We start from the raw sequence: 25,835 nt of genomic DNA, 5'->3' as shown, positions 1-25,835 counted from the left end.
CTTGGGCAGTTTAGTTCATTTCCCTGAGCCTTGTTTTCCTCATCTGTAAGTTGAAATAATAATAGTACTTACCTTATATGGTTTTGATAAAGATGCAAATGCTTACAACAATATCTGGCTACAAGGAGGTGTAGAAGTTGTGGGAACATAAGAGAGGTGAAACCTTCAGGGTTGGCTGATTAGAAATGTAAGGAGAGATTTCTAGAAGTGGCCCTTGAACTAAGTCTTTAAAAACAGAGAGAGTGAGGCAAGGGTATTTCAGGCAGTAGCGTAATATATATAAACACATAGAGGCAAGAGAGAACATGGTGTTCTCAGAGTCCTCAATGACACGGCTATAAAGGCTATTTAAATGAGCAGGATTTGGTTTGAAACTGAGCAAGGACATTTGGACGAATGGCTATTGCTCTTCAGAGAATCTTGCGGTACCAGGTCTCTTTTTACCAGACTTATTTCTTTGTTGGCATGACTATGTACCTATTTATTTATTTACTTTAATGTTTACTTTTTTGAGAGAGAGAGAATCTGTGTGTGTGCATGGCGGGGAGGGGCAGAGAGAGGGAGACGGAGAATCCAAAGCACTCCGCTAAGAGTGGAGAGCCCAATGCAGGGCTCGAACTCACAAACCTGTGAGATCATGACTTGAGCCAAAATAAGACATTTAATTGGCTGAGCCACCCAGGTGCCCCATACCTATTTATTTTTTAATCTCCGATTTCTGTAGTGGTTGGCATATGGTAGACACCCCAATTTACAAAATCGTTGATATGACTGAAGCTTAGGGTATATGTGAGGACATGGCTAGATATTGATAAATATGAGCTTTGGTGCCTTTAAAGGCATTATTTAGACAGAGAAAAGAGTATTTGAATGTTTGATTTTAAAAATTAATGTTTTATTAAAGTTACTAATATTAAAAATCCATCTTTCCTTGAGCATTTAAGTTTAGTTTATAAATGTTATTCTAAATCAGATTATTAGATTACTTATCCTCAATAAGATTATCTCATTCTAAAGGTTTTTTTTTAATGTTTATTTATTTTTGAGAGAGCACAAGTCGGGGAAGGGGCAGAGAGAGGGGGACAGAAGACCCAAAGCGGGCCGTGTGCTGACAGGCTGACAGAAGCAACGGATGTGGGGTTGGAGCTCATTAACCACGAGATCATGACCTGAGCTGAAGTCAGACGCTCAGCCCCTCAGCCAACTAAGCCACCCAGGTGCCCTCATTCTAAACTTTTAATCTTGTTGTAGGCTAGCAAATTTAATAATTATTTAAATAACATTATTGTTATGTTTTCTATTTGTAAATTTAAACTCATTTAATTATAAACTTAATATATTTCATTTCTTTAAGTATCTCAATTGTCTTAATAAGAAACCTTCCCACTTTTTTTTTTAATGTTTATTTTTGAGAGAGAGAGAGCATGAGGGGGAGGAGAAGAGAGAGAGGGAGACACAGAATCTGAAGCAGGCTCCAGGCTCTGAGCTGTCAGCACAGAGCTCGATGAAGGGCTCAAACTCATGAACCATGAGATCATGACCTGAGCCGAAGTCGGACGCTTAAGTGACTGAGCCACCCGGGCTCCCCAAAACCTTCCCACTCTCTTAAATAATTCTTATAAATATTGGGGCACCTGGGTGGCTCAGTCGGTTGAGCGGCCAGCTTCGGCTCAGGTCATGATCTCGAGGTCCGGGAGTTTAAGCCCCACGTCGGGCTCTGTGCTGACAGCTCAGAGCCTGGAGCCTGTTTCAGATTCTGTGTCTCCCTCTCTCTGACCCTCCCCCCTTCATGCTCTGTCTCTCTCTGTCTCAAAAATAAATAAACGTTGAAAAAATTAAAAAATAAAATAAAACAAATATCATAAGTCAAACTAATAAATATAATGAACCTCAGATTCCCTAAAAATGTCCTAAATCTCTTTATAAACTTAGTAAGATTTTGACTTAAAATTATAAGCCATAATCAATTTCACATTTTAAGCTAGAATGACAAAGTTGACCTGTTACTCTAATAAGCCAAATTCTCTTAAACATAGAAATGCATAAAATACCAAATACTCGCAGTAATTCTAGCTTTTTATGGTCTTGAACACGTCCTATCTTTGTTCCTTACCTTCTCAACATTGTAAGTTATTCACTCACTAAGGAAGCATCTATTTTATCCCATGCAATTTTTAAAGTTCCCTTCTCTTGTACTTTTCAGAGTTGTCTTCTCAGTTTCCTGAGACGTCATATGATCAGAGGACACTGGCTGGGGTCCAGGGATTCTCTGAGAGTCTGGACTTTACTTAAGACTCCGACTGGTTCTCCTTCTACCTCTCTGGCCCCTCTTCTTCAGTTGCTTTGGCTAGATTCTTCACATCTCCCCAAACTTGATGATGGACTTACCTCCCTTGATCTCACCCATTGTCATGTCTTTAAATAGCATCTATACGGTGATGACTCCCAAGTTTCTATCTTTAGCCTACTCTCTCTGAATTCCTTTATCCAGTTGCCTACTCATCATACCCACTCAGATGCCTCACAGGCATCTTAATATGTTCAAAACTGAGTTCTTTCTTCTCCCCACACAACCCAGTGTCTTCCAGTTTCCCCCCATCTCAGTTAATGGTATCTCCATTTCTGGTTACCCTGTCAAAAATTTTAGTGTCTTCCCTGACTCCACACTGACTCATCAGCAAATCCTGTTGGCCCTGCCCTCAAAATATACCCTGAACTATTCTATTCTCCTTCATACTACTTACATCATTCCTGTGTTGATTCAAGCTATTATCTCTTACCTGCATTATTCCAGTGGCCTCCTAGTCGCCCTGCTTCTGCCCATGTCCAGACAAACTACTCTCAATCTGGTGATTTATTAACACATAAATCAGATTATCATCCTCCCAGCTCCCGTCTCACTCAAAGAAAAAGCCAGAGTCTTTTTGGTGGACTACAAGGCCTACCATAATTCTGCACCCCGCAATTTTGACATCATCTTCTACTGCTCTCCCCTTCACTCTCTCTGTACCAACTATATTGCCTTTGCTGCTCTTCCTTCAGCTCATCCAGCTGACTCCTAGCTCAGGGCCTTTGTTCTTACTCTCTTCTCTGCCTGGGATGCACTTTTCCCAGATATCTGCATGGCTCATTCTCTCACCTCCTACAAGTCTCTGGTGAAAATCTAGTCAAAAGACCTTCCCTGTACACTTATTTATTTTTAAGTTTTTATTTAAATTATATTTAATTGGGTACCTGGGTGGCTTAGTCATTAAGCATCTAACTTCGGCTCAGGTCATAATCTCACGATTCATGAGTTCAAGCCCCACATTTGGTGAGCATGAGCCCTGCTTAGGGTAAAACATGAGCCTCTGCTTCGGATGAGCCCTGCTTCTCTCTCAAAATTAATATAATATAATATAATATAATATAATATAATATAATATAATATAATATTCCATTTTGTTAGCATACAGTGCAATATTAATTTCAGGTGTACAATATAGTGAACAACTCAACACTTTCAATAAGACTTGGTACTCACACAAGTGCACTCCTTAATCCCTATCACCAATTTAACCCATCTCCCCACCCACCTCCCTATTAGTAACCCTCAGTTCTCTATGGTTAAGTCTGTTTCTTGGTTTGCCTCCTTCTTTCTTCCCCCCCCCTTTACTCCTTTGTTTTGTCTTTTTATTTAAATTCTATTTAGTTAGCATACAGCGTAATATTAATCAGCACTTCCATACATCACCTGGTGCTCATCACAAGACTGTACACTTATTTAAATTTCAGCCATCACCTTACACACACTTCCTCCCACACTCCATCTCTGGTTGACTTTTTTCCTTGGTACTTATCCCCTCCTTATGTTTATTTCACTTATTAATCTTGTTTATTGTCTCCTCTCACCATGGAGTATGAATTCCATGAAACCAAGGATTTTAACCTGTTTTGTTCACTGCTGTATTTTCAGAATCTAGAGTAGTGCTCAATAAATATGTGTTAAATGTATGGGTAAAAGAATATAACTGCAATCTTATAAATTAGTGAATTGAGCAAGTACCCCACACAACATAGATATGAATTGTGTATCTACTTTGCCTTCACAGAGATTTTTGCAACCACCTACATGATAGAATTATTTTATTATATTTTTTATTTATTTAGCTCTTTTGTAGGAAAACTGTAGATTTTTTAACCTTGCAGAGTTTTGTGGTTTTTTCATGGATATTTTTTTATCACGTCTCATGGAAATACACAACTCTTACAGATTTTAAATATCTCAATAAATTCTAGATCTCTCTTTTTAAAATTTATTTATTTTGAGAGAGAGAGGGAATGCAAGTGGGGAAGGGGCGGAGGGAGAGAGGGAGAGAGAGAAAATCCCAAGCAAGCTCCACACTGTCAGTGCAGAGCCTGATGTGGGGCTCAAACTCACAAACTGTGAGATCATGACCTGAGCTGAAGTTGGACACAACCAACTGAGCCACCCAGGAGCCCAAATTCTAGATCTCTTAAGGCTTTCTTCAATTATTTGGTCACAACTCAGAACTGGATGAGAATGGGAACAGTCAGGAGCTAGATATTAAGGGATCTTATATCTATAGTAAAGAGATTATATTTTATCCTGAAAGAAGATGGGAGCTATTGAAAGCTTGCAAAGAGAGTGACATGGTCAGATTTGCATGTTAGGTAAGGTCATTCTGGAGGTGAACTGGAAGATGGATTTGACAAGAGGAAGCTAAAAGCAGAAAAATCAGTCAAGAGTCTATGAAAATAGTCCAAATGAAAGGTGAAGAGAGCCTGCACCATCAGTTCCAAACTCTGTATTTTCAACTCCAGCCTTTCTCCTGAGCTCCAGGCCTATATATTCGACTGCCTATTTGAATCTCCACTTGGAGGCCTAATAGGCATCTCACATTAACATTCAAAATAGAGCATTTGGTTTCCCTTCTAATCTTCTCCTCTCTTAGTCTTCCCCTTTTTGGCTAATAATACCACCATGTATCAAATTGTTCTCATAAAAATTAGGAATCATTTTGATATCTCTCTCCCTATCATTTACCCCTGCAAATATAGACACATCAGATCCTCTTCCAAATTCTTTTGGCTCATCTTCCAAACTATAGCATGAACCCTTCCACTTTTCACCATTGATATCATTACCTACCACCCTAGTCCAAGCTACATCCATCTCTAGATCATTCTAATGCTCTCTTAACTAACTGGTTTCCCACTTTTGCCTCCTCTCAACCTTCTGCAATAGTCCAGTTTCCAACCAGCAGCTGAAGTCATTATCTTTTTTTAATGTTTATTTATTACTTTTTTTGAAAGAGAGAGCATGTGAGCAGGGGAGGGGGAAAGGGGGGCAGTATATAGAGGATCTGAAGCAGGCCCCGCACTGACAGCAGAGAGCCTGATGGAGGGCTCAAACCCATGAACCATGAGATCATGACCTGAGCTGAAGTTGACCACTAACCGACTGAGCCACCCAAGCACCCCTGAAGTCATTATCTTAAAATATATCCCCTGCTCTCAACCTCCAGTGGCTTTCCCTCACACTCAAAATAAAACCAAAATTCTGGAGGCACCTGGGTGGCCCAGTAGGTTGAGCATCAGACTCTTGATTTCGGCTCAGATCATGATCCCAGGGTTGTGAGATCAAGCTCTGCCTTGAGCTCCTTGCTGAGCATGGAGCATGCTTGGGATTCTCCCTCTCGCTCTCTGTCTCTGTCTCTCTCTCCCCTGCTCACATGTGCGTGTGCTTGCTCGCTCTCTCTCAAATTAAAAAAAAAAAAAAAATTCTTGCCTACCTAGCTGATCTCGTCTCATACCACTTTTCTCCTAAACCCCATTCTTTACTTTCTTTTCATGCCTTAAAGCAGAACATATCAGGGCCACTCCCACCTTTTCTTGAGCCGTTCCCTCTATCTAGAACTCTTCCCCTAGCTCTTTATATGCCAACTCCTTTTTATCATTCAAGTGTCAATTCAAATGTCACTTCATTAGAAAGGACTTATCTGACTTTATAAGCAAAAGCACCCCTCCCCATGAAATATCCTCTTTATTAAACCACCCTGTCTTGTTTTCTTTGTGCAGTGAACCACAAACTGAAGGTATGCTTACCATTCCGTTGTTTATTATTCGTCTCCTCCATGGAATGGAAGCTCTGTGAGAGCATGGGTTTTTCTGTCTGGATCTACAAATACACGGAAATATCCACATCCATAGTAGACATCTGACACATAGTAGATGCTCAGTAAATCTATTCAATGGTGGTTAATGGAATGGACCCAAATTAAAGCTGCAACCTTGGAGAGAGAAAGGAAGGGACTGAGAGATTCTAAAGAGCTGGGCCAGGCTATGAGTTCCACAAAGGCAGTGCTCAGTTCACTGGTGACTCCCAAGCAGCAGACCTTCTTGACCCATAGATGATTAAATATTTATTCCATGAACAAATAAAATTGGTGAGTTTCAGTGGCCCATTTGGTCAGGAAAAGAAGATAAGGAGGAATTAAAGATGGCCTTGGGTTTCTGGCTTGGGCTACCCAGGTATAAGTAATAGAGCTGGAATTGAAACGTCAGTCTGTCTCACTGCATCTTCTTTTGTGCACTGCCTAGATGGCTGATTCTGATCCTGGAGAAAGAAACTATGACAACATGCTGAAAATGCTGTCAGACCTGAATAAAGACTTGGAAAAGCTACTAGAAGAGATGGAGAAAATCTCAGGTACAATGTCTTCCCCCTTACGTCCAGTAGCTCAGATTCTTCCTACACTGCTGAGCTCAAATCAAGTGCCTTAACAGGCCTTCCCTGACCACTTCCCAGCTTCTATACCATGTAACTACTATGCCACAAAATTTGACAATACCACTAAATATTGCCTTGAATTATTTTCTGATTACTTTATGTGTGTTTTCATGTTACTTCTTCAACTGGACTGTTATCCTCCTGTGGGCAGAAATAGTGATTTCTTTTTTGTAACTGGGCACAGTACCAAACCCAAGCTCAAGTATTCAGAAAATGACAATGTTAATATAACACCTATGAACAGAATTGGAACATTCTTCCTGTGAGTCGTTTAAATAGAAAGAGTTCAGAGTAATAGCGCTAAGACTGATGAGGTGCTGAAATGGGAGGTACAGTTAGTTCAGTGGAAATAGAGTTGAACAAATTTCTCCATTTTTGAATAAGAATGTTAGTCTGTTAGTCCACATGTTTCCACTAAGTGATAACCAGCAGTGGTGGAGATACTATTATAATTTCTTTGTTTTTTTAAGACTTTATTTTGGGGACACCTGGGTGGCTCAGTCAGTTAAGCATCCAACTCTTGGGTTTGGCTCAGAACATGATCTCACAGTTTGTTAGATCAAGCCCCCAGTCAGGCTCTGTGATGACAGTGTGGAACCTACTTCAGATTCTCTCTCTTACCTCTCTCTGCCCCTGCCATGTGCTCTTTCTCTCTCTCTCTGTCTAAATAAATAAATAAACCTAAACAAAAAAGGCTTTATTTTTAAGTGATCTCTACACCCAGTGTGGGGTTTGAACTCACAGCCCTGAGATCAAGAGTCACGTGGCCTACTGACTGAGTCAGCCAGGCATCCCCCCACCATTATAATTTCTTTAATTTGTTCTTTACTAATTCAGAATATGTATAATTCTTTAATTTATAAGCCTAAGTTTTATTAGAGAAAATAATAATGTAAAACAAATTTTAGAAAGCGTGCATACTCTACTCAAAATGAGAAACAACCTTTTTTAAGGACATTTTTAGTTTGCAAACAATCTCCATTTATTACAACAGGCTTTAGAAAATTACTACTTGAGTGGTGCCTGGGTGGCTCAGTTGGTAAGCATCCAACTTCAGCTTAGGTCATGATCTCACGGTTTGTGAGTTCAAGCCCCGCGTCGGGCTCTGTGCTGACAGCTTGGAGCCTGGAGCCTACTTCGGATTCTGTGTCTCCCCCTCTCTCTGCCCCTCCCCTGCTCATGCTCTGTCTCTCTCTATCTCTCAATAATGAATAAACTTTAAAAAAAAATTAGAAAATTTCTACTTGAAATGTTGGCAATTTTTTTGCCTATGTACTTGAAAGTTTTTTATATTTTGTAAACTGTCTTTTTAAAATGTTCTATGGGGAGCCTGGGTGGCGCAGTCGGTTAAGCGTCCGACTTCAGCCAGGTCACGATCTCGCGGTCCGTGAGTTCGAGCCCCGCGTCAGGCTCTGGGCTGATGGCTCAGAGCCTGGAGCCTGTTTCCGATTCTGTGTCTCCCTCTCTCTCTGCCCCTCCCCCGTTCATGCTCTGTCTCTCTCTGTCCCAAAAATAAATAAACGTTGAAAAAAAAATTTTTTTAAATGTTCTAGGGGGCACCTGGATGACTCAGTCAGTTCAGCGTCCAACTCCTGATTTCAGCCCAGGTCATAATCTCATGGTCCATGGGTTCAAGCTCCGCTTGGGGTTCTGTCTCCCTCTCTCTCTGCCCTTCCCCTGCTTATGCAGTCTCTCACTTTCTCTATCTCTCTCAAAATAAATAAACTTTAAAAATAAATAAATAAATAAACGAATAATTAATTAATTAAAAAGTCCTATAATTTGTTTTCTACCAAAAGTTATATAATTCCTTCAATCTAATAAAATATTCTCCTATCTAACAGTATTCACTTAGTACCTACTATATGCTATTGTAGGATTAGGATGAAATAGAGATCTCAAATAGAGATGCTCCTTCATTAAAAGAAGTAGGTAGGGGGCCAGAAACAGACATCAAGATGACTAATTATAATTTAAATATATAAATTAAAACATTTTAATTTTCTATTAAAACTGTAATCTAGTAAATGCTGATAATGGTGTATACCACTACTGGGGAGGGAGCAGAGAAGAAAGAGAGGCTGACTGCTCGGGGAGGCAAGTGAGGCTCTGAACAGCGCATTAGGGAAGGAATTCAGATTGGACAGATGAGGTAGGGATGCTGGAGGTAGAGAGGAGGGGCAGTCCTGTAGAAGAAATAGCCAAGTGTGTGTGTGTGCCAGTGAGGGAAAGCTGGGCATAGGGAGCAAGATTAGCGCATGAGAACCACAAGAGGGCAGGCCAAAGAAGAGGCTGAAAAGGTGAGAAGAAGGGTCTTCAGCCTAAGGAATTTGACCTTTCTTTTCTTTCCTTTAGTTTCTTTTCTTATTTAGGTAATAGATAGCCATTGGGATTTCAAGGAAGACACTTGTGTTTTAGAAAGATACCTCTGGTAACCAAGGAGGGATGGTTTGGAGAGGGATGACTAGTGGAAGGATCAATTATGAAGCTTTGCAAAACTAAAAGCTAAAAAGGAACTAGCCTTAACTCTGGCTTGGCACTGAGAACAAGACGGAAATAGCAGACTTCTGTGATAGAATCTCTTGATTTGTAAGAGGTCTTTATGTATTAAGAGTATAAAGTCTGGGGCACCTGGGTGTCTCAGTTGGTTGAGCCTCTGACTTCGGCTCAGGTCATGATCTCTCAGGTTTGTGAGTTCAAGTCCCAAGTTGGCCTACTGCTGTCAGCGCGGAGCCCACTTTTGAATCCTCTGCTCCCCTCTCTCTCTGCCCCTCCCCTGCTTTCAGATGCTTGCTCAGTCTCTCAAAATAAATAAATAAACTTTAAAAAAACTTTAAAAAAAGGATTTAAAAAAAAAAAGAAAATCTTTCCCTAATCTGAGATTAGTGAAATATTTACTTATATTTTCTCCTACTTTACTTTGTGTTCCTCTTTTTAAAATTTTTAAAATTTTTATTTATTCATTTTGAGAGAGACAGAGACAGTGTGAGTGGGGGAGAGGCAAAGAGCGAGAGAGAGCGAGAGAGAGAGAGAGAGAGAGAGAGAGAGAATCCCAAGCAGGCTCTACACTGCCAGCACAGAGCCCAGTGCAGGGCTCGAACCCACAAACCGTGAGATCATGACCTGAGCCGAAACCAAGAATTGGACCGACTGAGCTACCCAGGCACCCCTCTTTGTGTTCCTTTTTAACATTTACTTCCAAACCACCTGGTGTGCCAAAGGAACCAAACAGCATATTGCATTTTTATTTAGATCTGCTAGTGACTCTTTTTTCAGCAAATATTCCAATAATAATTAAGGTAGTAGCTAAGTAAGTTATTAAGTAACAGTAGTTAAGTCAGTTAATGTTGCTAAGGTAATAGTGTTATTAAAAATACTCTCTCCTTTCAAGATAAGGTTGACAGGTATTTATATTGAAATAAGTCACATAAAACACTCAGCTTTGACAATTTTTTAAATGTGAGTAAAATTAAAGTTGTCTGATACTTGCAACTATTATATTTAAGCAGCTACACTTCTTGAAAGGCTTGTGCATTTCTTTTCTCACAGGAATGAAAAAGGTTTAGCCTATGTACACTTGGCATAAATGAGGCTTTTATCATGCACAATTCCACACCCTCTCCGCTTGGTGCTTTTTCCATATCACACCCCTTGAATTGATATAAGGTCCATTATTTGTTCTTTAGCTGATTCTTTCCTTAGTTTTAGTTTCACATATTTTCCTCTTTTTTATAATTCTATTTTTATATAAATGTTCTGCACAGTAGTCTGATTTGGGGGTAATATAAGTCTTTGTAGAAATTTCTTGAGGCGCCTGAATGGCTCAGTTGGTTAAGTGTCCAACTTAATTTCAGCTCAGGTCATGATCTTACAATTTGTGGGTTCAAGCCCCGTGTCAGGCTCTGTGCTGACAGAGTGGAGCCTGCTTGGGATTCTCTCTCTCCCTCTTTCTGCCCCTTCCCTGCTTGCATGCATGCTCTCCCCCTCTCTCCGAAAAAAATAAATGTACTTAGTATATAGATTGAGTGTTCTCACCACACAAAATAAATAATAACTGTGAGGTGATAGAAATGTTAATTACCTTGTCTGTGGTAATCATTTCATAATGTATACAAATATCAAAACATCACATTGTATGCCTTAAATATATACAATTTTTATCTCAGTTATACTTTTCAAAAGCTGGAAAAATATAATCTCAGAGCCAAAGAAATATCATGACTTGGGGGCAGGGTTAAAGCACCATTCATTCATTCATTCATTCACTCAACAAGTACTTCCTGAATAAACACATGCCAAGCCCTGTACGTTAATTGCTTATAATCTAATGGGGGAAATAAATGTATAGACATATAAATGCAGTATACAGGGGTGCCTGGATGGCTCAGTCAACTAAGCATCTGATTCTTGATTTCCGGTCAGGTCATGATCTCCTAGACATGATGAGCCCTGTGTCGGGATCTGTGCTGAGCATGGAGCCTGCTTGGGATTCTCTCTCTCCTTCTCTCTCTGCCCCTCCCAACCACCCTCTCTCTCTCTCAAAATAAAATAAACATTTAATAAATAAATAAACAATTAAGAAATGCAGTATACTATGTTAATTGGTATAATAAAAGGATAGTAAAGTTCCAGTGAGATTTGGAATCGATGGCTGAAATCTGTCTGGTAAATTATGGAAATTTTTTTTGAGAGAGAGACAGAGTGTGAGTGGGGGAGGAGCAGAGAGAGAAGGAGACACAGAATCCGAAGCGGGCTCCAGGCTCTGAGCTGTGAGCACAGAGCCCGATGCAGGGCTCAAACTCACAAACCACGAGATCATGACCCGAGCTGAAGTCGGACGCTTACCGACTGAGCCACTCAGGTGCCCCTAAATTATGGAAATTTTTAAGATGAGGCACGAAGCATTTCTCTGAAGTAGGAATTGTTAGGAGTTTCTCAAATAGACAAGTGATGGGCAAGGCTTTCAAATAGAAAGAACAATTTGTGCCAAGGAACAAAAGTAGAAGAAAGTTGGTTGGATTTAATGTTAAACTTCTACAGAATAAACTACAAGTGGAAGTGGTAAGAGAATAAATCTAAATGAATCATTTGGGGTCAAATCATGAAAGACTTTGTGTACCACACTAAGAAGTCATTCTGTAGTCAACAGGGGAATAATTGAAGAAAGCTAAGCAGAGGAAAAACATAAAGATTTATAGAAAGGGTTTAGAAAGATTATATAGCGGTGTGGAAGAGATTGGAAGCTACCTCAGCAATGACCTCACAGATAAATATTACCAGATACAGTATTGGTGGTATAGTGGCAAGCAAAGCTGCCTTCCAAATACATGAAATGATAAGCCGCTGTGAGTGAAAGTCCACAGAAGCAAGTCAACATATTTAGATCTCCAAGGACTATAGGTGATGTCAGATGCAGAATGCAAATAGCTGTGTATAAAGTGGCTACAGAAGTAATGGATGCAGTTACAAAGATGAGTATAAAAGAAACTCAAGGGGGGCGCCTGGGTGGCTCAGTCGGTTAAGCGGCCGACTTCAGCTTAGGTCATGATCTCACGGTCCGTGAGTTCGAGCCCCTGCATCGGGCTCTGTGCTGACAGCTCAGAGCCTGGAGCCTGTTTCAGATTCTGTGTCTCCCTCTCTCTCTGCCCCTCCCCTGTTCATGCTCTGTCTCTCTCTGTCTCAAAAATAAATAAACGTTAAAAAAATTTTTTTTAAATAAAAGAAACTCAAGGATAGACATTTTTGAAAAGAACAAATGGAGTCTCTTAAAAAGAAAAATATAATTGTGAGATAAAAACGAAATCAACAACAGTTGAAGAGATGATTAATTGCAGGATAATGCATCAAAAAGAGATAAAGAAAGTAAAAGTATGAAGAGATTAAGAGACTTGTGATATAGACCAAGAAGTTCTAATATATACCTAATTAGCATCTCAGGAAAAAAAGACATTAGAGACAATGGAATAATGGCAATACCTAATAATATAATGTCTGTAAATTTTCCAGAACTAATGAAAAATTGAATCATAGATCCAAGAAACAAAATACATTAAGTAAAATAAAATTATATCCATACCTAGACACATAATAGTGAAACTTCAGAACACCAAAGACAAAGAGAAAAACTACAGGAAACCAGAGAGAGAGAGATCAAAGGAGTAACAATTGGAGTGAACTTTGATAAATGGACTAAATGCGCCAACCAAAAGACATAGGGTATCAGAACGGAGTGAACTTTGAACAATAATTGTGAGAACCAGAACTTAGTGGAATAATATCTAAATGTCATAAAAACACTATTGACGCAGCATTATGCATCCAACAAAATTATCATTCAGTAATGAGGAAAAAATAAAGACATTTGCAAATGAATAAAAACTTACAATATTTGTCACAAAGAGACCTGCTTTAAAGGAACTACTAAAAGTTTTACTTAAGTAAAGGGAATATGATCTCAGAAGGAAGGTCTGAAATGCACAGGGCAATGGAAAACAAATAAAATATTAAACATGAAGGTAAATCCTATGAATAGTTCATTAAGTACATTTTCTCCCTTCCACATTACTTCCTGTGACAGTGTTGCTAAATCTTCTGCCACCACATAGCAAGTCTCCTCTCCCCTAGTTTCCAATAAGAGTTTCCTCACTTTTCTGTAAATCCTCATTGGCAGCCTCCTCAAACTCCAAATCCTATGAACAGTGTGCTCAAGGTACTTTAATCTTTCACTAATGCTTTCCTCAGAATCCTTACAGCTTTTCCAGCTCCCATCCCCTGAAACACTCCAAAGCCACTCCTACATTTCACAGTTTTGTTACAGGAGCACTTACTCAAGTACCAAAATCTGAATTAGTTATCTATTGCTTCATAACAAGTTAACCCAAATTTAGCAACTGAAAACAAAAAATATTTATTATCACACAGTTTCTGAAGATCAGGAATCTAGGAGTAGCTAAGCTGGGCTCTGGATATGTATTTTATGAGTTTGCAGTCAAACTGTTGGCTGTGGTTTCAATCTCCAGATGTTTGACCAGAGGCTGGAGAATCTCCTTCTGAGCTCACATAGCTGTTGGCAGGCCACTTTCTCTGTGGCCTCACCAGAAGGCTGTTCATGACGTAACTTACCCCAGAGCAATTACATGTAATATAATATAGTATAATACTACATACACACATGAAAGAGCCAGAGACAGAAGGTACGATCTTTTATAAGCTCATCTTAGAAGTGACATACCATCACTTCTGTCATATTTTACTTGTCACATGGATCTACTGTAGTACAGTGTGAGAGAGAACTACATAAGGGTGTGATTAGCAGAAGGCCGGGACTACTACAGGGCTCAACTTGGAAGCTGGCTACCACACTTATGCAGAACATCTAAAACACATGTAATTGGAGATAATATGTTACATAAAAGATAAGTGTACAAAAGTTAATTGCATTTACATATACCAGCAACAAGGAATTAGAACACATTTTTTAAAGGCATTTACAACAGTAACACACAAACATACACATGCACGTGCATAGACACATCTATTAATTCCCCTGGAAGAAATGTAACAAGAAATGTGCAAGGCCTATATGCAGAAAATTATAAAACTTGACTAACAGATACTAAAGATCAAAATAAATGGAGCTGTAGCTACATTTATGAATAGAAAGACTTAAAGTAATATGTCTGTTCTCCCCAGACTTCATCATTTGCTTTAAAGTAGTTTTAGTGAAAATCCTAATAGGGTTTATCATGGAACTTGACAAGTTTATTCTAAAACATTTATGAGAGACTTACAACCCAAAAATAGCTAAGATATTTCTGAGAAAGACAAGGACAGAGGACTCACCCTACCATTACCAGGACTTATTATAAAACTATATAGTTAATATAGTGTCATATTGACTTAGAAATAGACAAATTGAGCAACAGAATGCAACAGAGAGCCCAGAAACAGACAGACACACACACACGCACACACACACACACACACATCACACACACACGCTCACACACTCACACATAAACACACACACATGGATATGTGCACACATAACACACTCTCATACACACACATACACACGTGAACACACACACTCTCACACACATGTACACACATAACATGCTCATATACACAAACATGCACATGTGTACATACATACACACAGGAATTTTTATATATAATAGGTGAAATGACAGATCAGTGAAGGAAAGAATAAACCATTTATTTTTATTTTTTAAGAAGGAACTATTTAATAAGTAAGCTGGAGAAATTGGTTATCCATAAGAATAAAAATTACAAATGCATCCCTACCCACACATACACACAATAGCTTCAGAACAATAAGGGCTTAGGTATCAAAAATGTTTAAAACTTGGAAAGAAAATAGGGGAGAATATCTTGTGACTTTGGGGGTGGACTAGAATTTCCTAAACAAGAGGCAAAAATGCTAAACACAGAATAAAAGATTGATACGTTGAACTACATTAACGTTAAGAACTTCTACTCATCAAAAGGTAATTTAAATGTCACCTTCTTGGGGCACCTGGGTGGCTCAGTCAGTTGAGCATCCAACTTTAGCTCAGATCACGATCTTGAGGTTCGTGGGTTCTTGCCCCACGTTGGGCTTTCTGCTGACAGCCCAGCGCCTGCTTCAGATTCTCTGTCTCCTTCTTTCTCTACCCCTGCCCCACTCACTCTCTCTCAAAAATAAATAAACGTTAAAAATTTAATAAATAAATAAAAATGTCACCTTCTCCGTAAAGTGTTTCCCAAGTGCTCTTCTTTTTTTTTTTTAATTTTTTTAACGTTTATTTATTTTTGAGACAGAGAGAGACAGAGCATGAACGGGGGAGGGGCAGAGAGAGGGAGACACAGAATCCGAAACAGGCCCCAGGCTCTGAGCCGGCAGCACAGAGCCCGACGCGGGGCTCGAACTCACGGACCGCGAGATCATGACCTGAGCCGAGGTCGGCCGCCCAACCGACTGAGCCACCCAGGCGCCCCCCAAGTGCTCTTCTTGAAATTGCAAATCCTTTTTCCCTGGCACTCTCAACCCTCCTTCATGGATTTATTTTTCTCCTCAGCACTTATTACTTTCTTTTTTTTTTTTTTAACGTTTTTATTCATCTTTTGAGAGACAAAGAGAGAGAACAAGCAGGGGAGGAGCAGAGAGAGAGGGCTGAAGCAGGCTCCAAGCTCTGAGCTTTCAGCACAGAGCCCAGTGCAAGGCTCGAACCCACAAACCTCAAGATCATGACCTGAGCCAAAATCAGCTGTTTAACCTACTGGGCCACCCAGGCGCCCCAGCACTTATTACTTTCTAACATACTACATAGGTTTACTTATTGTTATTTTTTAAATGTTTATTTATTTTGAGAGAGAGAGTGCACATGTGCACAAGCATGCAAATAGAGGAGGGGCAGAGAGAGAGGGAGAGAGGGAATCCCAGCTCCATGTCGTCAGTGCAGAGCCTGACTGGGGGCTCTATCTCACGAACTGGGAGATCTTACGACCCGGGAGATCATGATCTGAGCTGATCAAGAGTTGGAAGCTTAACCAACTGAGTCACCCAGGCGCCCCTACTTACTGTTATTTATTATATAATGGTCATGAGGCCAAGACTTTTTGACATTCTTTCTCACTGCTCTGTCCCCAGAATAGATGCTGACCCATAATAGATGTTTAATAGATATATATTTTTAATTTTTTTAACGTTTATTTGTTATTGATAGAGAGATCCAGAGTGTGAGCAGAGGAGGGGGAGAGACAGGGGGAGACACAGAATCCGAAGTAGGCTCCAGGCTCTGAGCTGTCAGCACAGAGCCCAACGCAGGGCTCGAATTCACGAACTCTGAGATCTTTTTTTTTTTTTTTTAATTTTTTTTTCAACGTTTATTTATTTTGGGGACAGAGAGAGACAGAGCATGAACGGGGGAGGGGCAGAGAGAGAGGGAGACACAGAATCGGAAACAGGCTCCAGGCTCTGAGCCATCAGCCCAGAGCCCGACGCGGGGCTCGAACTCCCGGACCGCGAGATCGTGACCTGGCTGAAGTCGGACGCTTAACCAACTGCGCCACCCAGGCGCCCCAACTCTGAGATCTTGACCTGAGCCGAAGTCGATCGCCTAACCAACTGAGCCACCCAGGCGCCCCTAATAGATATTTTTTAAGTGAATGAATGTGTCTTAGCTCCCTGATTTTTTATGCACTTTAATAAAGCTGTATCTTAAGCTTCCTGACATCATCCTTTCCTAGTACAGTGCTAACAGTGAAATAGATATTGGAATATGATAATTTCCATGGTACCTACTTGCGTGGCAAAATGAGGACAGTGTGGTATGTTTTTAATTTGTAATTGATAATAGATAATACCCTTTCTACCATAGTGGGTCCTTCGTTTGTTGTTTTCTAATTATTTTGGTTTTGTTGGTTTGTTTTTCTTTAGAGTTCTCTGGCAGAGAGTTGGCATACTTTTCAGCTCACAGCATGTTATCATCATTAATCCATATAAGAATCTTCCCTTTTTTGTTTACATTCTTTTATTTCCATTTCTTTTTTTTTGGTATGTCACTTTTTTTATATTATGTATAAAGTTTCTGCTTTTATTTTTTTAAGTTTATTTATTTTGAGAGAAAGAGAGAAGAGGGAGTGGGGGAGGGGCAGAGAGAGAGGGAGAAATTCTCAAGCAGGCTGTGAGTGTCAGCAGGGCTTGAACTCAAGAACCATGAGATTATGACCTGAGCTGAAACCAAGAGTCAGATGCTTAACCAACTGAGCCACCCAGGTGTCCCCCTACATCTTAAATAGAAAAATTTTAGGTGAGGGGCACCTGGGTGGCTCAATCAGTTGACTGACCGGCTCTTGATTTCAACTCAGCTCATGATCCCAGGGTTGTGGGATCGAGCCCCATGTCGGGCTCCACGCTGAGTGTGGAGCCTGCTTAAGATTCTCCTCTCTCTCTCCCTTTGCCCCTCTCCCGGACTCATTCTCTCTCTTTTAGAGAAAAGTTTAAATTTAAATATAAAAGATAGAAACATCTTAAATTTAAATAGAAAAGTTTAGGTGAGGGGTTCCTAGGTAGGTCTGTTGGTTAAGCATCCAACTCTTGGTTTAGGCTCAAGTCATGATCTCACAGTTTTGTGAGTTTGAGCCCCGCATGGGGCTCTATTCTGAGAGTGCAGAGCCTGCTTGGGATTCTCTCTCTCACCCTCTCTCTCTCTCTCTCTCTCTCTGCCTCTCCCCCACTCACGCTGTCTCTGTGTCTCTCAAAAATAAATAAGCTTAAAAAAAACAACTTAGGTGAAATCCACATACCATATAATTAACCATTTTAAAGTATACATTCAGTAGCATTTAATGCATTCACAATGTCATACAGCCACCAAGTCTATCCAGTTCAAAATGTTTTCATCATTCAAAAAAGACACTGTGTGGGGGCACCTGGGTGGCTCAGTTAAGTTTCTGACTCTTGGTTTCAGCTCAGGTCATGATCTCAGGTTTCATGAGTTCAAGCCCTGAATCGGGCTCTGTGCTGACAGCACGGAGGCTGGTTGGGATTCTCTTTCCCTCTTTCTCTGCCCCTCCCACCTGTGGGCTCATGCTCTCTCTCTCACAAAGTAAATAAGTAAACTTTTTAAAAAGACACTTTGTACCCCTAAGCAGTCACCCCCATATGCCTCTATCCTCAGCCTTTGGCAACCACCAATCTGTTTTCAGTCTCTATGGATTTACCCATTCTGGATATTTCATATAAATGAATCATATGGTATGTGAATACAATCTGTTTCTGGATTCTTTTACTTAGCATATTTTCAAGGTTCATCAATATTATAGAATATGTTAGTACTTCATTCCTCTCTATGGTTGAATAATTATCCCATTGTATGGATATATCACATTTTCTTTATTCATTCATCCTTTGATTGATATTTGGGTTGTGTCCACCTTTTAGCTATTGTGAATAGCACTGTTGTGAACATCTATATGCAAGTATGTGTTTGAGTACCTGTTCTCAATTGTTTGGAGAATTACCTAGAAGTGGAATTTATGTCTAGCTTTCTGAAGAAGGCCAAACTGTTTTACACAATGATGCACCATTTTACAATCCTACCAACAGTATACCAGGGTATACTGGTACTCACAGTCTGTGAGTTTGAGCCCTGCGTCGGGCTCTGTGCTGACAGCTCGGAGCCTGGAGCCTGTTTCAGATTCTGTGGCTCCCTCTTTCTCTGACCCTCCCCTGTTCATGCTGTCTCTCTCTCTCTGTCTCAAAAATAAATAAACGTTAAAAAAATTTTTTTAAGTAAAAATGAATACATAAATAAAAAGGGAATATATACATAGCTTCTCCATTAAGTATATATGTTGTAAATTTTGGTATATCACTTTTAGTAAGCTTAAGATGTCTCCCATTATTTCTAATTTGTTAGAGTTGATTTTTTTAAACCACAAATAGGTATTAAATTTTGTTAACTGCCCTTTTTTTGGGCATTAATTGAGCTATTCCTATGATTTCCCCCTTTTTATTTATTTTTATTTTTTTAATGAAGTTGAATGTATTATTATTAAACTATTTATCTTCCTGCAAGGCTGTTGCTTCACCATATTAAAAATAGCACCAGCTATTTTGAAAGCACAGTATATTGCAAAATTAAGGTAGTATTCTTTATCTGACACTACAGAACTAACAAACCTTTCTCCACTGCCAGTTATTTCCAATGGATAGATCATTTAAGTATTTTGACTCCAATCCAGGGAGAGATGCAAACAAGTTACGATATTCCCTAAGAGTTAAGATGACAGTGTTATCCTTGAATTACATAATTTTTATAACTAGTTTTTAACCACAAATAATTACAGGATTCTGAATATTATAACTAGAGCCTAGCCTAAAAATCATAAGGTATGGCAAAAAAGATACATGCTATGTTTATCTGCAATCATTAGAAAGTTAAGGGGTGTTTTCTTTCGTTAATGTTGTTGCGAGTGATTTCTTTTTGCACTAGTATTGCTAAAAGTTGCTATTTTATTTATTTATTCATTTTTAATTTTTTAATGTTTATTTATTTTTGAGAGAAAGAGAGAGCATGAGCGGGGGAGGGGCAGAGAGAGAGGAGGACATAGAATCCGAAACAGGCTCCAGGCTCTGAGCTGTCAGCACAGAGCCCAATGGGGGGCTCCAACCCACAAACCGGAGATCATGACCTGAGCCAAAGTCCCAGGCTCAACGACTGAGCCACCCAGGTGCCCCAAAAGTTGCTATTTTAAATCCTCCATGCACCACTAATTTAAGACAATTATGCTAGATTAAATTGTTTCATACTAGTTTATTTAGGGGTTCCATTTTCACTCGTCAATAGGTTTTATGTATTTCTCATATGCTTCTTCACGCATTAATTCATCCAGTTCTGAAGGGTTACTGAGTGTTATCTTGATCAGCCAACCGTCTTCATAACAAGATTTGTTGACAAGTCCTGGATTTTCACAAGAGCTTCATTAATTTCAGTTACTTCTCCTGATAGAGGAGAATAGAGTTCACTAGCAGCTTTCACACTTTCTAAAGCACCAAACTCCTCTTGTTTGTTCAGTTTTGTCCCAACTTCAGGCACACTACAGTAAACATCATCTCCCAAAGCTTCCTGTGCAAAATTGCTGATTCCCACTGTTCCAATACCATTTTCTGTTGTTATCCATTCATGTTTGTCTGTGAATCTATGCACAGAGAGCAGAGCAGAGCCTGTGCGCAGCATCCTCATGGCACCCGCGCTCAGCCCCCAGGGCTGAATTTCTGTTACAAATTCTACATCATAACGTGCTATTTTAACACATTGTTAGGTTTGGTTAGTTCATGTTATGTTTAGAGTTTTATATCTATATTGATATAAAATAGAACTATATTTTTTCATATAATCTTTGATTTTGGAACAAACTAACTTAGGGAAAATTATGTATTTATTTTTGTTTATCTCTGTACTCAAATTTTCTAGAACATAAATGGAATGCTCCTATATCCATACAGTGAGGTTATCACTCTTCTTTTTCTAATTTCTGGAATCGTATTATGTAAGAATTAACTGTTCTTTCAAATTTTGGTAGAATTCATCTGTAAGACCATCTGGGGCCTGAGATTTGGGAGATATAACTTCACCAATTACATTTAAAATGTTGATTGGTCTGTTTTGCCAAAGGTGGGAATTAGCCCGTGGCTATAAAGTCCAGGCCCATCTTTGTCCCTTTATCACATGGCTGAGCCTGCCCTTTGTCATCATTCCTGTACTCCCTGTCTACCTTCTAGGCCCTCAGAGCAAATTCACTTACTACATCCCTAAGTGATGTCCTCCCCTCTCCTACAACAGAATTTTGGAACACTTTATCTTCATCCTTTGAACCCTGCATTTAGGTGTACAGCTTGAGTGGTTATTTGTTTATTTATTTACTCATTTATTTTGAGAGAGAGAGAGAGTGCATACATGTATGAACAGGGAAGGGGAGGGCGGGGAGGGGATCCCAGGCAGGCTCCGTACCAGCATCACAGAGCCCGAAGCAGGGCTTAAACCCATGAACCCTGAGATCATGACCTAAATTGAAATCAAGAGTCAGGCACTTAACCGACTGAGCCACCCAGGTGCCCCACATCTTGGCTGTTTTTTCTTGATTTCTGTATGAGGATTTTAGTCCTACCCAGCAGGTAGTGTATCAGGTGAGCCCTAGTTGGCTTCTTAGAATATCTGCTGTTCAGGCTTTTCCAGAGATTATGACCTTGGCTTTGCTAAAGTGCAGGCCTTACCAAAAGCTCTCAGAGAGAGCCTGCCCTTACCATCTGGTTTAAAGACTCCTCCTACTCCATTTCTCCGTCCCAACACATGCTGCTTATTGCCGTACAGCACCCTTCCCAACCTGTGATTGTCTTGTGTGTTTATTCTATCTCCCGTGGCCCCTATAGACACTTCCTGAAGGTGGGGTGTGTCTATCTTGCATACTGCTATATTGCCAGGAGACCAGGAGTGCCTTAGCAAAATGCCAACACAAAGGTGCTCAATAAATATTGAATGAATGAAAAACTCAAGAGATGTGCATTTCTGGAGGATCTTCTGATGATCATGAGTTCTTTCTTTTCTGTGCATTCTGAATTTTCTTCCTTGGATCAAATTAAAAAGGGCTTTGCTCTTGATATAGAGTTTTGGTGTCTCATTGAATTGCCTTTTCTGGACTGTGCTTTGGCAATATGCCAACAGCTTTCTTTTACCAGTGATTACAAAAATAGACATAGAAGAATCACTTTGTATTTCAAGTAGAGATGTTGTCAAGGACATTTTCAACTATATTATATGCTTCTCATAGAATATACCTATAGGAAAATTTTTTCTTAGGATAAAAGCATCTAATGGTTGTTTTGTTTATTTATTTTTGAGAGAGAGAAAAAGCACAAGTGAGGGAGGGGCAGAGAGAGAGGGAGACACAGAAGCAGGCTCCAGACTCTGAGCTGTCAGCACAGAGCCTGATGTGGGGCTTGAACCCATGAACCACAAGATCATGACCTGAGTGGAAGTCAGACGCTGAGCTGAGTTAACCGACTGAGCCACCCAGGTGCCCGTTTTTGTTGTTGTTGTTGTTTATTTATTTATGAGAGAGAGAGAGAGAGAGAGAGAGAGAGAGAGTGTGTGTGTGTGTGTGTGTGTGTGTGTGTGTGAGCAAGGGAGGGGCAGAGGGAGAGGGAGACACAGGATCCAAAGCGGGCTCCATGCTGACAGCAACGAGCCCAATGTGGGGCTTGAACTCAGGAACCGTGAGGTCATGACCTGAGCCGCAGTTGAACACTCAACTGCTCAACTGACTGAGCCACCCAGGTGTCCTTCATGGGTTTGTTTTTATTTTATGGCCACTGAGTTTCAAATCTGAGCATGTTTCCTCTGCTTTCGCCTTAGGAAATTCAGAGCTAGAATTCCAACTGCTGTGTGGAACCGTATGAGACTCATTTCTGCAAGCTCTTTTTTCCTTCTGAATTTTTATTTCTTACCCACTCTCTTTGCCCTGAATACCTCTTATTTATTTTATGGTAAGGGTTTCTCCTGTCTTGAACACCATAATATATGCTAGGCATTTTACATATCCTCCATTTAATCATAGCCAGCTGTGAGACTGGGATGTTGTCTCTCCTTTACAAATGAGGTTGGTGAACTTAAGTCACTTGTTTGTGGGCACACAGGTAGCAAGTAGAGAGAGCCAGAAAGCAAACTGTTCTGACTCCCAGGTACATGCTGCACCTGCTGTCCAGGCAGTCTATAAGGGTGGTCTCCTTGTTAAAATTCAGGTTCCTGGGCACCATTCACAACATGTTAGACAAGACCCTCTTTGAGTTGTGGGAGCGGCCAGTGATCTACATTTTAAAAGGTGTCCCAAGTGACTCTCATACATCCAAAAGTTCAAGAATTCCTGTACACGCCATATAACTATATGCCCTCTGTTAAGATACTGCATATAGCTTTTCTAACAATTTTTCCTTAACCAAACATGTTACTTTCTGTAAAACATCAAGTCTGTCATTGCTGCTGACCTTGGTTGTATGTAGATATTCATGTGTTATTATTATTTGCTTATCTCCTCTTTGGTTAATTTCCTTGAGGACACAGTTCCCCAAAGTGTCCAGTATGTTTTAGCCCAGTAAAGAGCAGTTTTAAGGGGGAGATATATCTACTGTGGTTGGCTGTCATGTGGAAGGGAGATGACCTTTGTTCTTTGTAATTATAGAGGGTAGAACCACACCAGTGCGGTGGGTGCTGCAGAGATGAGGTTTCTGCAGACTTCCGTTGAATTTGTATAAGAAGCATGTGTTCACCTATAAGCCCTCGAGTAGCTCTCGATGGGAAACAGCAAGAAACTCAGTGCAGTGGCGAGCACCAAAGGACACCTAACATGGGATGCAGCAAACCTTTCCAGAAGGAGGAGTCCCTGGGCTGGCCTTAATGAGAGCACAGAGGTACCCAGACAGAAGTGGGCAGGCATCCCAGGCCACTGTGCGTAAGGTAACATGAGGCTCAGGGCTTTGCAGGAGTAGGAATAATCAGTCCTCCTTGAGCATGTGAGCTTGGATGGGTGTTACGACCCCTCAGGGTTCACCCTGCAACCACTAGCTGTAAACTGAAGATAGGTAAGGACCTGAGTTTGCTCTAAATGGTCCTAATATTTTATATCAGACAGGCCTCCAGTCTTAGCATCACGGGCTGAGGTATCCAGAAGTTAGGACTTGTGTGAGATCAGGGGAGTGTCAGTAGTGCTCTGTGTAGGAAGAAGTTTTAATAGTGGTTTTTATGAACCCTATAAGGTATAGCCTACCAGCAACTCAGCAGGATCTGGTCCCTGGGATGCTTAGCATGGCTGGAGGCATCTGGCCCTCCCTGGAGTGCTCAGAGCCACAGCCCCATTCAGTAGCCTGATCAGGGCCCATCTGGTTGTTGCAGTGCAAGCCACATGGATGGCCTACGACATGGTGGTGATGCGCACCAACCCCACACTGGCGGAGTCCATGCGCCGGCTGGAGGATGCCTTCCTCAACTGCAAGGAGGAGATGGAGAAGAACTGGCAAGAGCTGCTCACTGAGACCAAGCACAAACAGTAGGCCCCCTGCCCACCCACGGCCACCGTGCTTCTGCCTGCCAGTGTGGAGAAGCCCCGGGGACACAGAGCCCTCTCTGCTTGGCAGGGTAACAGCAACCGTAATATATAGCTGTATGAACTGTACTTGTTTTTCAATAAACTTATTTTTAAGAGCAACCTGAGGACCCCTTTCTGTCCTACCCAGCAGCATAGCGAGCCTTGTGAGCAAAAAATGAGAATCATAAGATGTAGATGCTTTCAATGAATGAAACGTATTTAGTGCCAGTAGTACCAAGGATGGAATAAAAAGCAAAATAAAAAGGGCCAGATGGGGCAAACCAGGGCACACGGTGGGACAGGCAGCAGTGTTCAGTCAGATTTATTTACCTTCCTGTGATGGATTCCAAAATGAGTAAAGGGGAACATTATCTATTCATCCTGGGCACTGCGCTAGGCGCTCACATGTGTCCTTATGCCCTCACAGCTCTCCTGAGTAACAGATGTTCATTTTCCCCACTACACAGATGAGAAGAATGGAATCAGATGTCTCGGCTAAGTCCGCAGCTAACAAGGGAAAGAGCTCAGTTGAAACCTGGGTCTCACGTAAGAACAGGGGGTGGTGGGAAGTGAGGCTGCTTCTGGAGGGGCAAAGCGGCGGGGAGAGACCCCACAGGCTGCAGAGGGGCATGAGCCCAAGTGGTTACAGGCAGGGGCTACAGTCAGCAGAACAGTTTCACAGGCAAGGGTTCCAGGCCTCTGGGGATCAACCGGACAAAGGAGGGCTACAGAGTTTTTCCCAGGAAGACCCAAACCAGGCTCCCAAGGCCTGAGGCAAGAACATTTTTCTGGGGACTCTCTGTTCCTTGTTCCCCTGTCCCATTCCCTTACAGACCTCTTGCCCAGCTTGGAGCCCTAGGGACAGAACGGAGAAGTGTGACTATCTCTCTAGCCACCTCCTTCCTTGGCTCAGCAGTCACTCAGCCCCTCTGCAGGCCAAATCCTGGTCCTCAAGGACACATCGGTCCCTGGCTCTCAAAGCACCAGAGGGACCCCCACACAGATTTTTCCAGGCAGTGCAGTGCCGCAAGAGGGAACCTGGCTCCTGGGAGCCCAGAGAAGGGGAGGAGGAGGAGGAGGAGGAGGAGGAGGAGCCCCCTGGAGGAGGGGCTGGGCTGTGTGAGCCAGCTGAGGCGTCAGGGCAAGAACTAAGCGGAAAAGGCAGTAAACAGCATGCTGTGGTGGGAAGGTTAGAAGCCGGCTTCTAACCAGATGCAAGGAGCCTGAGCTCCAGGGGGAGAGGGCTCTTTCAGGGAAGGGGGTAGGGAAGGGGGAGATCATGACCCTTATTAGAACAGAAAAACAAAGCTGTCCCAGAAACAACAGCAGAAGGTTCTGCCAGCCACCTCCTGTGCTCCACTTGCCCTCAGACCCCCAGGCCCAGGGTCTCCCTAGA

General features: G+C 41.1%; 1 protein-coding gene across 1 annotated transcript; it reads left to right on the top strand.

The window, feature by feature from the left end:
- The first annotated feature begins 6,603 nt into the window (after window positions 1–6,603).
- SYCE3 (synaptonemal complex central element protein 3) lies at window positions 6,604–24,404 on the top strand. The gene is made up of 2 exons (XM_047065254.1): window positions 6,604–6,712; window positions 24,247–24,404. The coding sequence occupies exons 1-2, from the start codon at window positions 6,604–6,606 to the stop codon at window positions 24,402–24,404; spliced, it is 267 nt and encodes an 88-aa protein (XP_046921210.1).
- The last annotated feature ends 1,431 nt before the right edge of the window (window positions 24,405–25,835 follow it).

The sequence above is a fragment of the Lynx rufus genome, unplaced genomic scaffold (assembly GCF_022079265.1).
Source record: "Lynx rufus isolate CCGP_SWC_20201006 ecotype Redwood Valley unplaced genomic scaffold, mLynRuf1.p SCAF_7, whole genome shotgun sequence".
In the NCBI taxonomy this organism is placed as follows: domain Eukaryota; kingdom Metazoa; phylum Chordata; class Mammalia; order Carnivora; family Felidae; genus Lynx; species Lynx rufus.
The sequence above is the reverse complement of the archived record's forward strand: the minus strand, read 5'-3'. Positions and strand labels throughout refer to the sequence as shown.

Coding starts and splice junctions, on each gene's coding strand:
- SYCE3 (XM_047065254.1), top strand. CDS start 6,604: ATGGCTGATTCTGATCCTGGAGAAAGAAACTATGACAACATGCTGAAA. Junction 6,713..24,246: donor AGAGATGGAGAAAATCTCAG/GTACAATGTCTT, acceptor TGGTTGTTGCAG/TGCAAGCCACATGGATGGCC.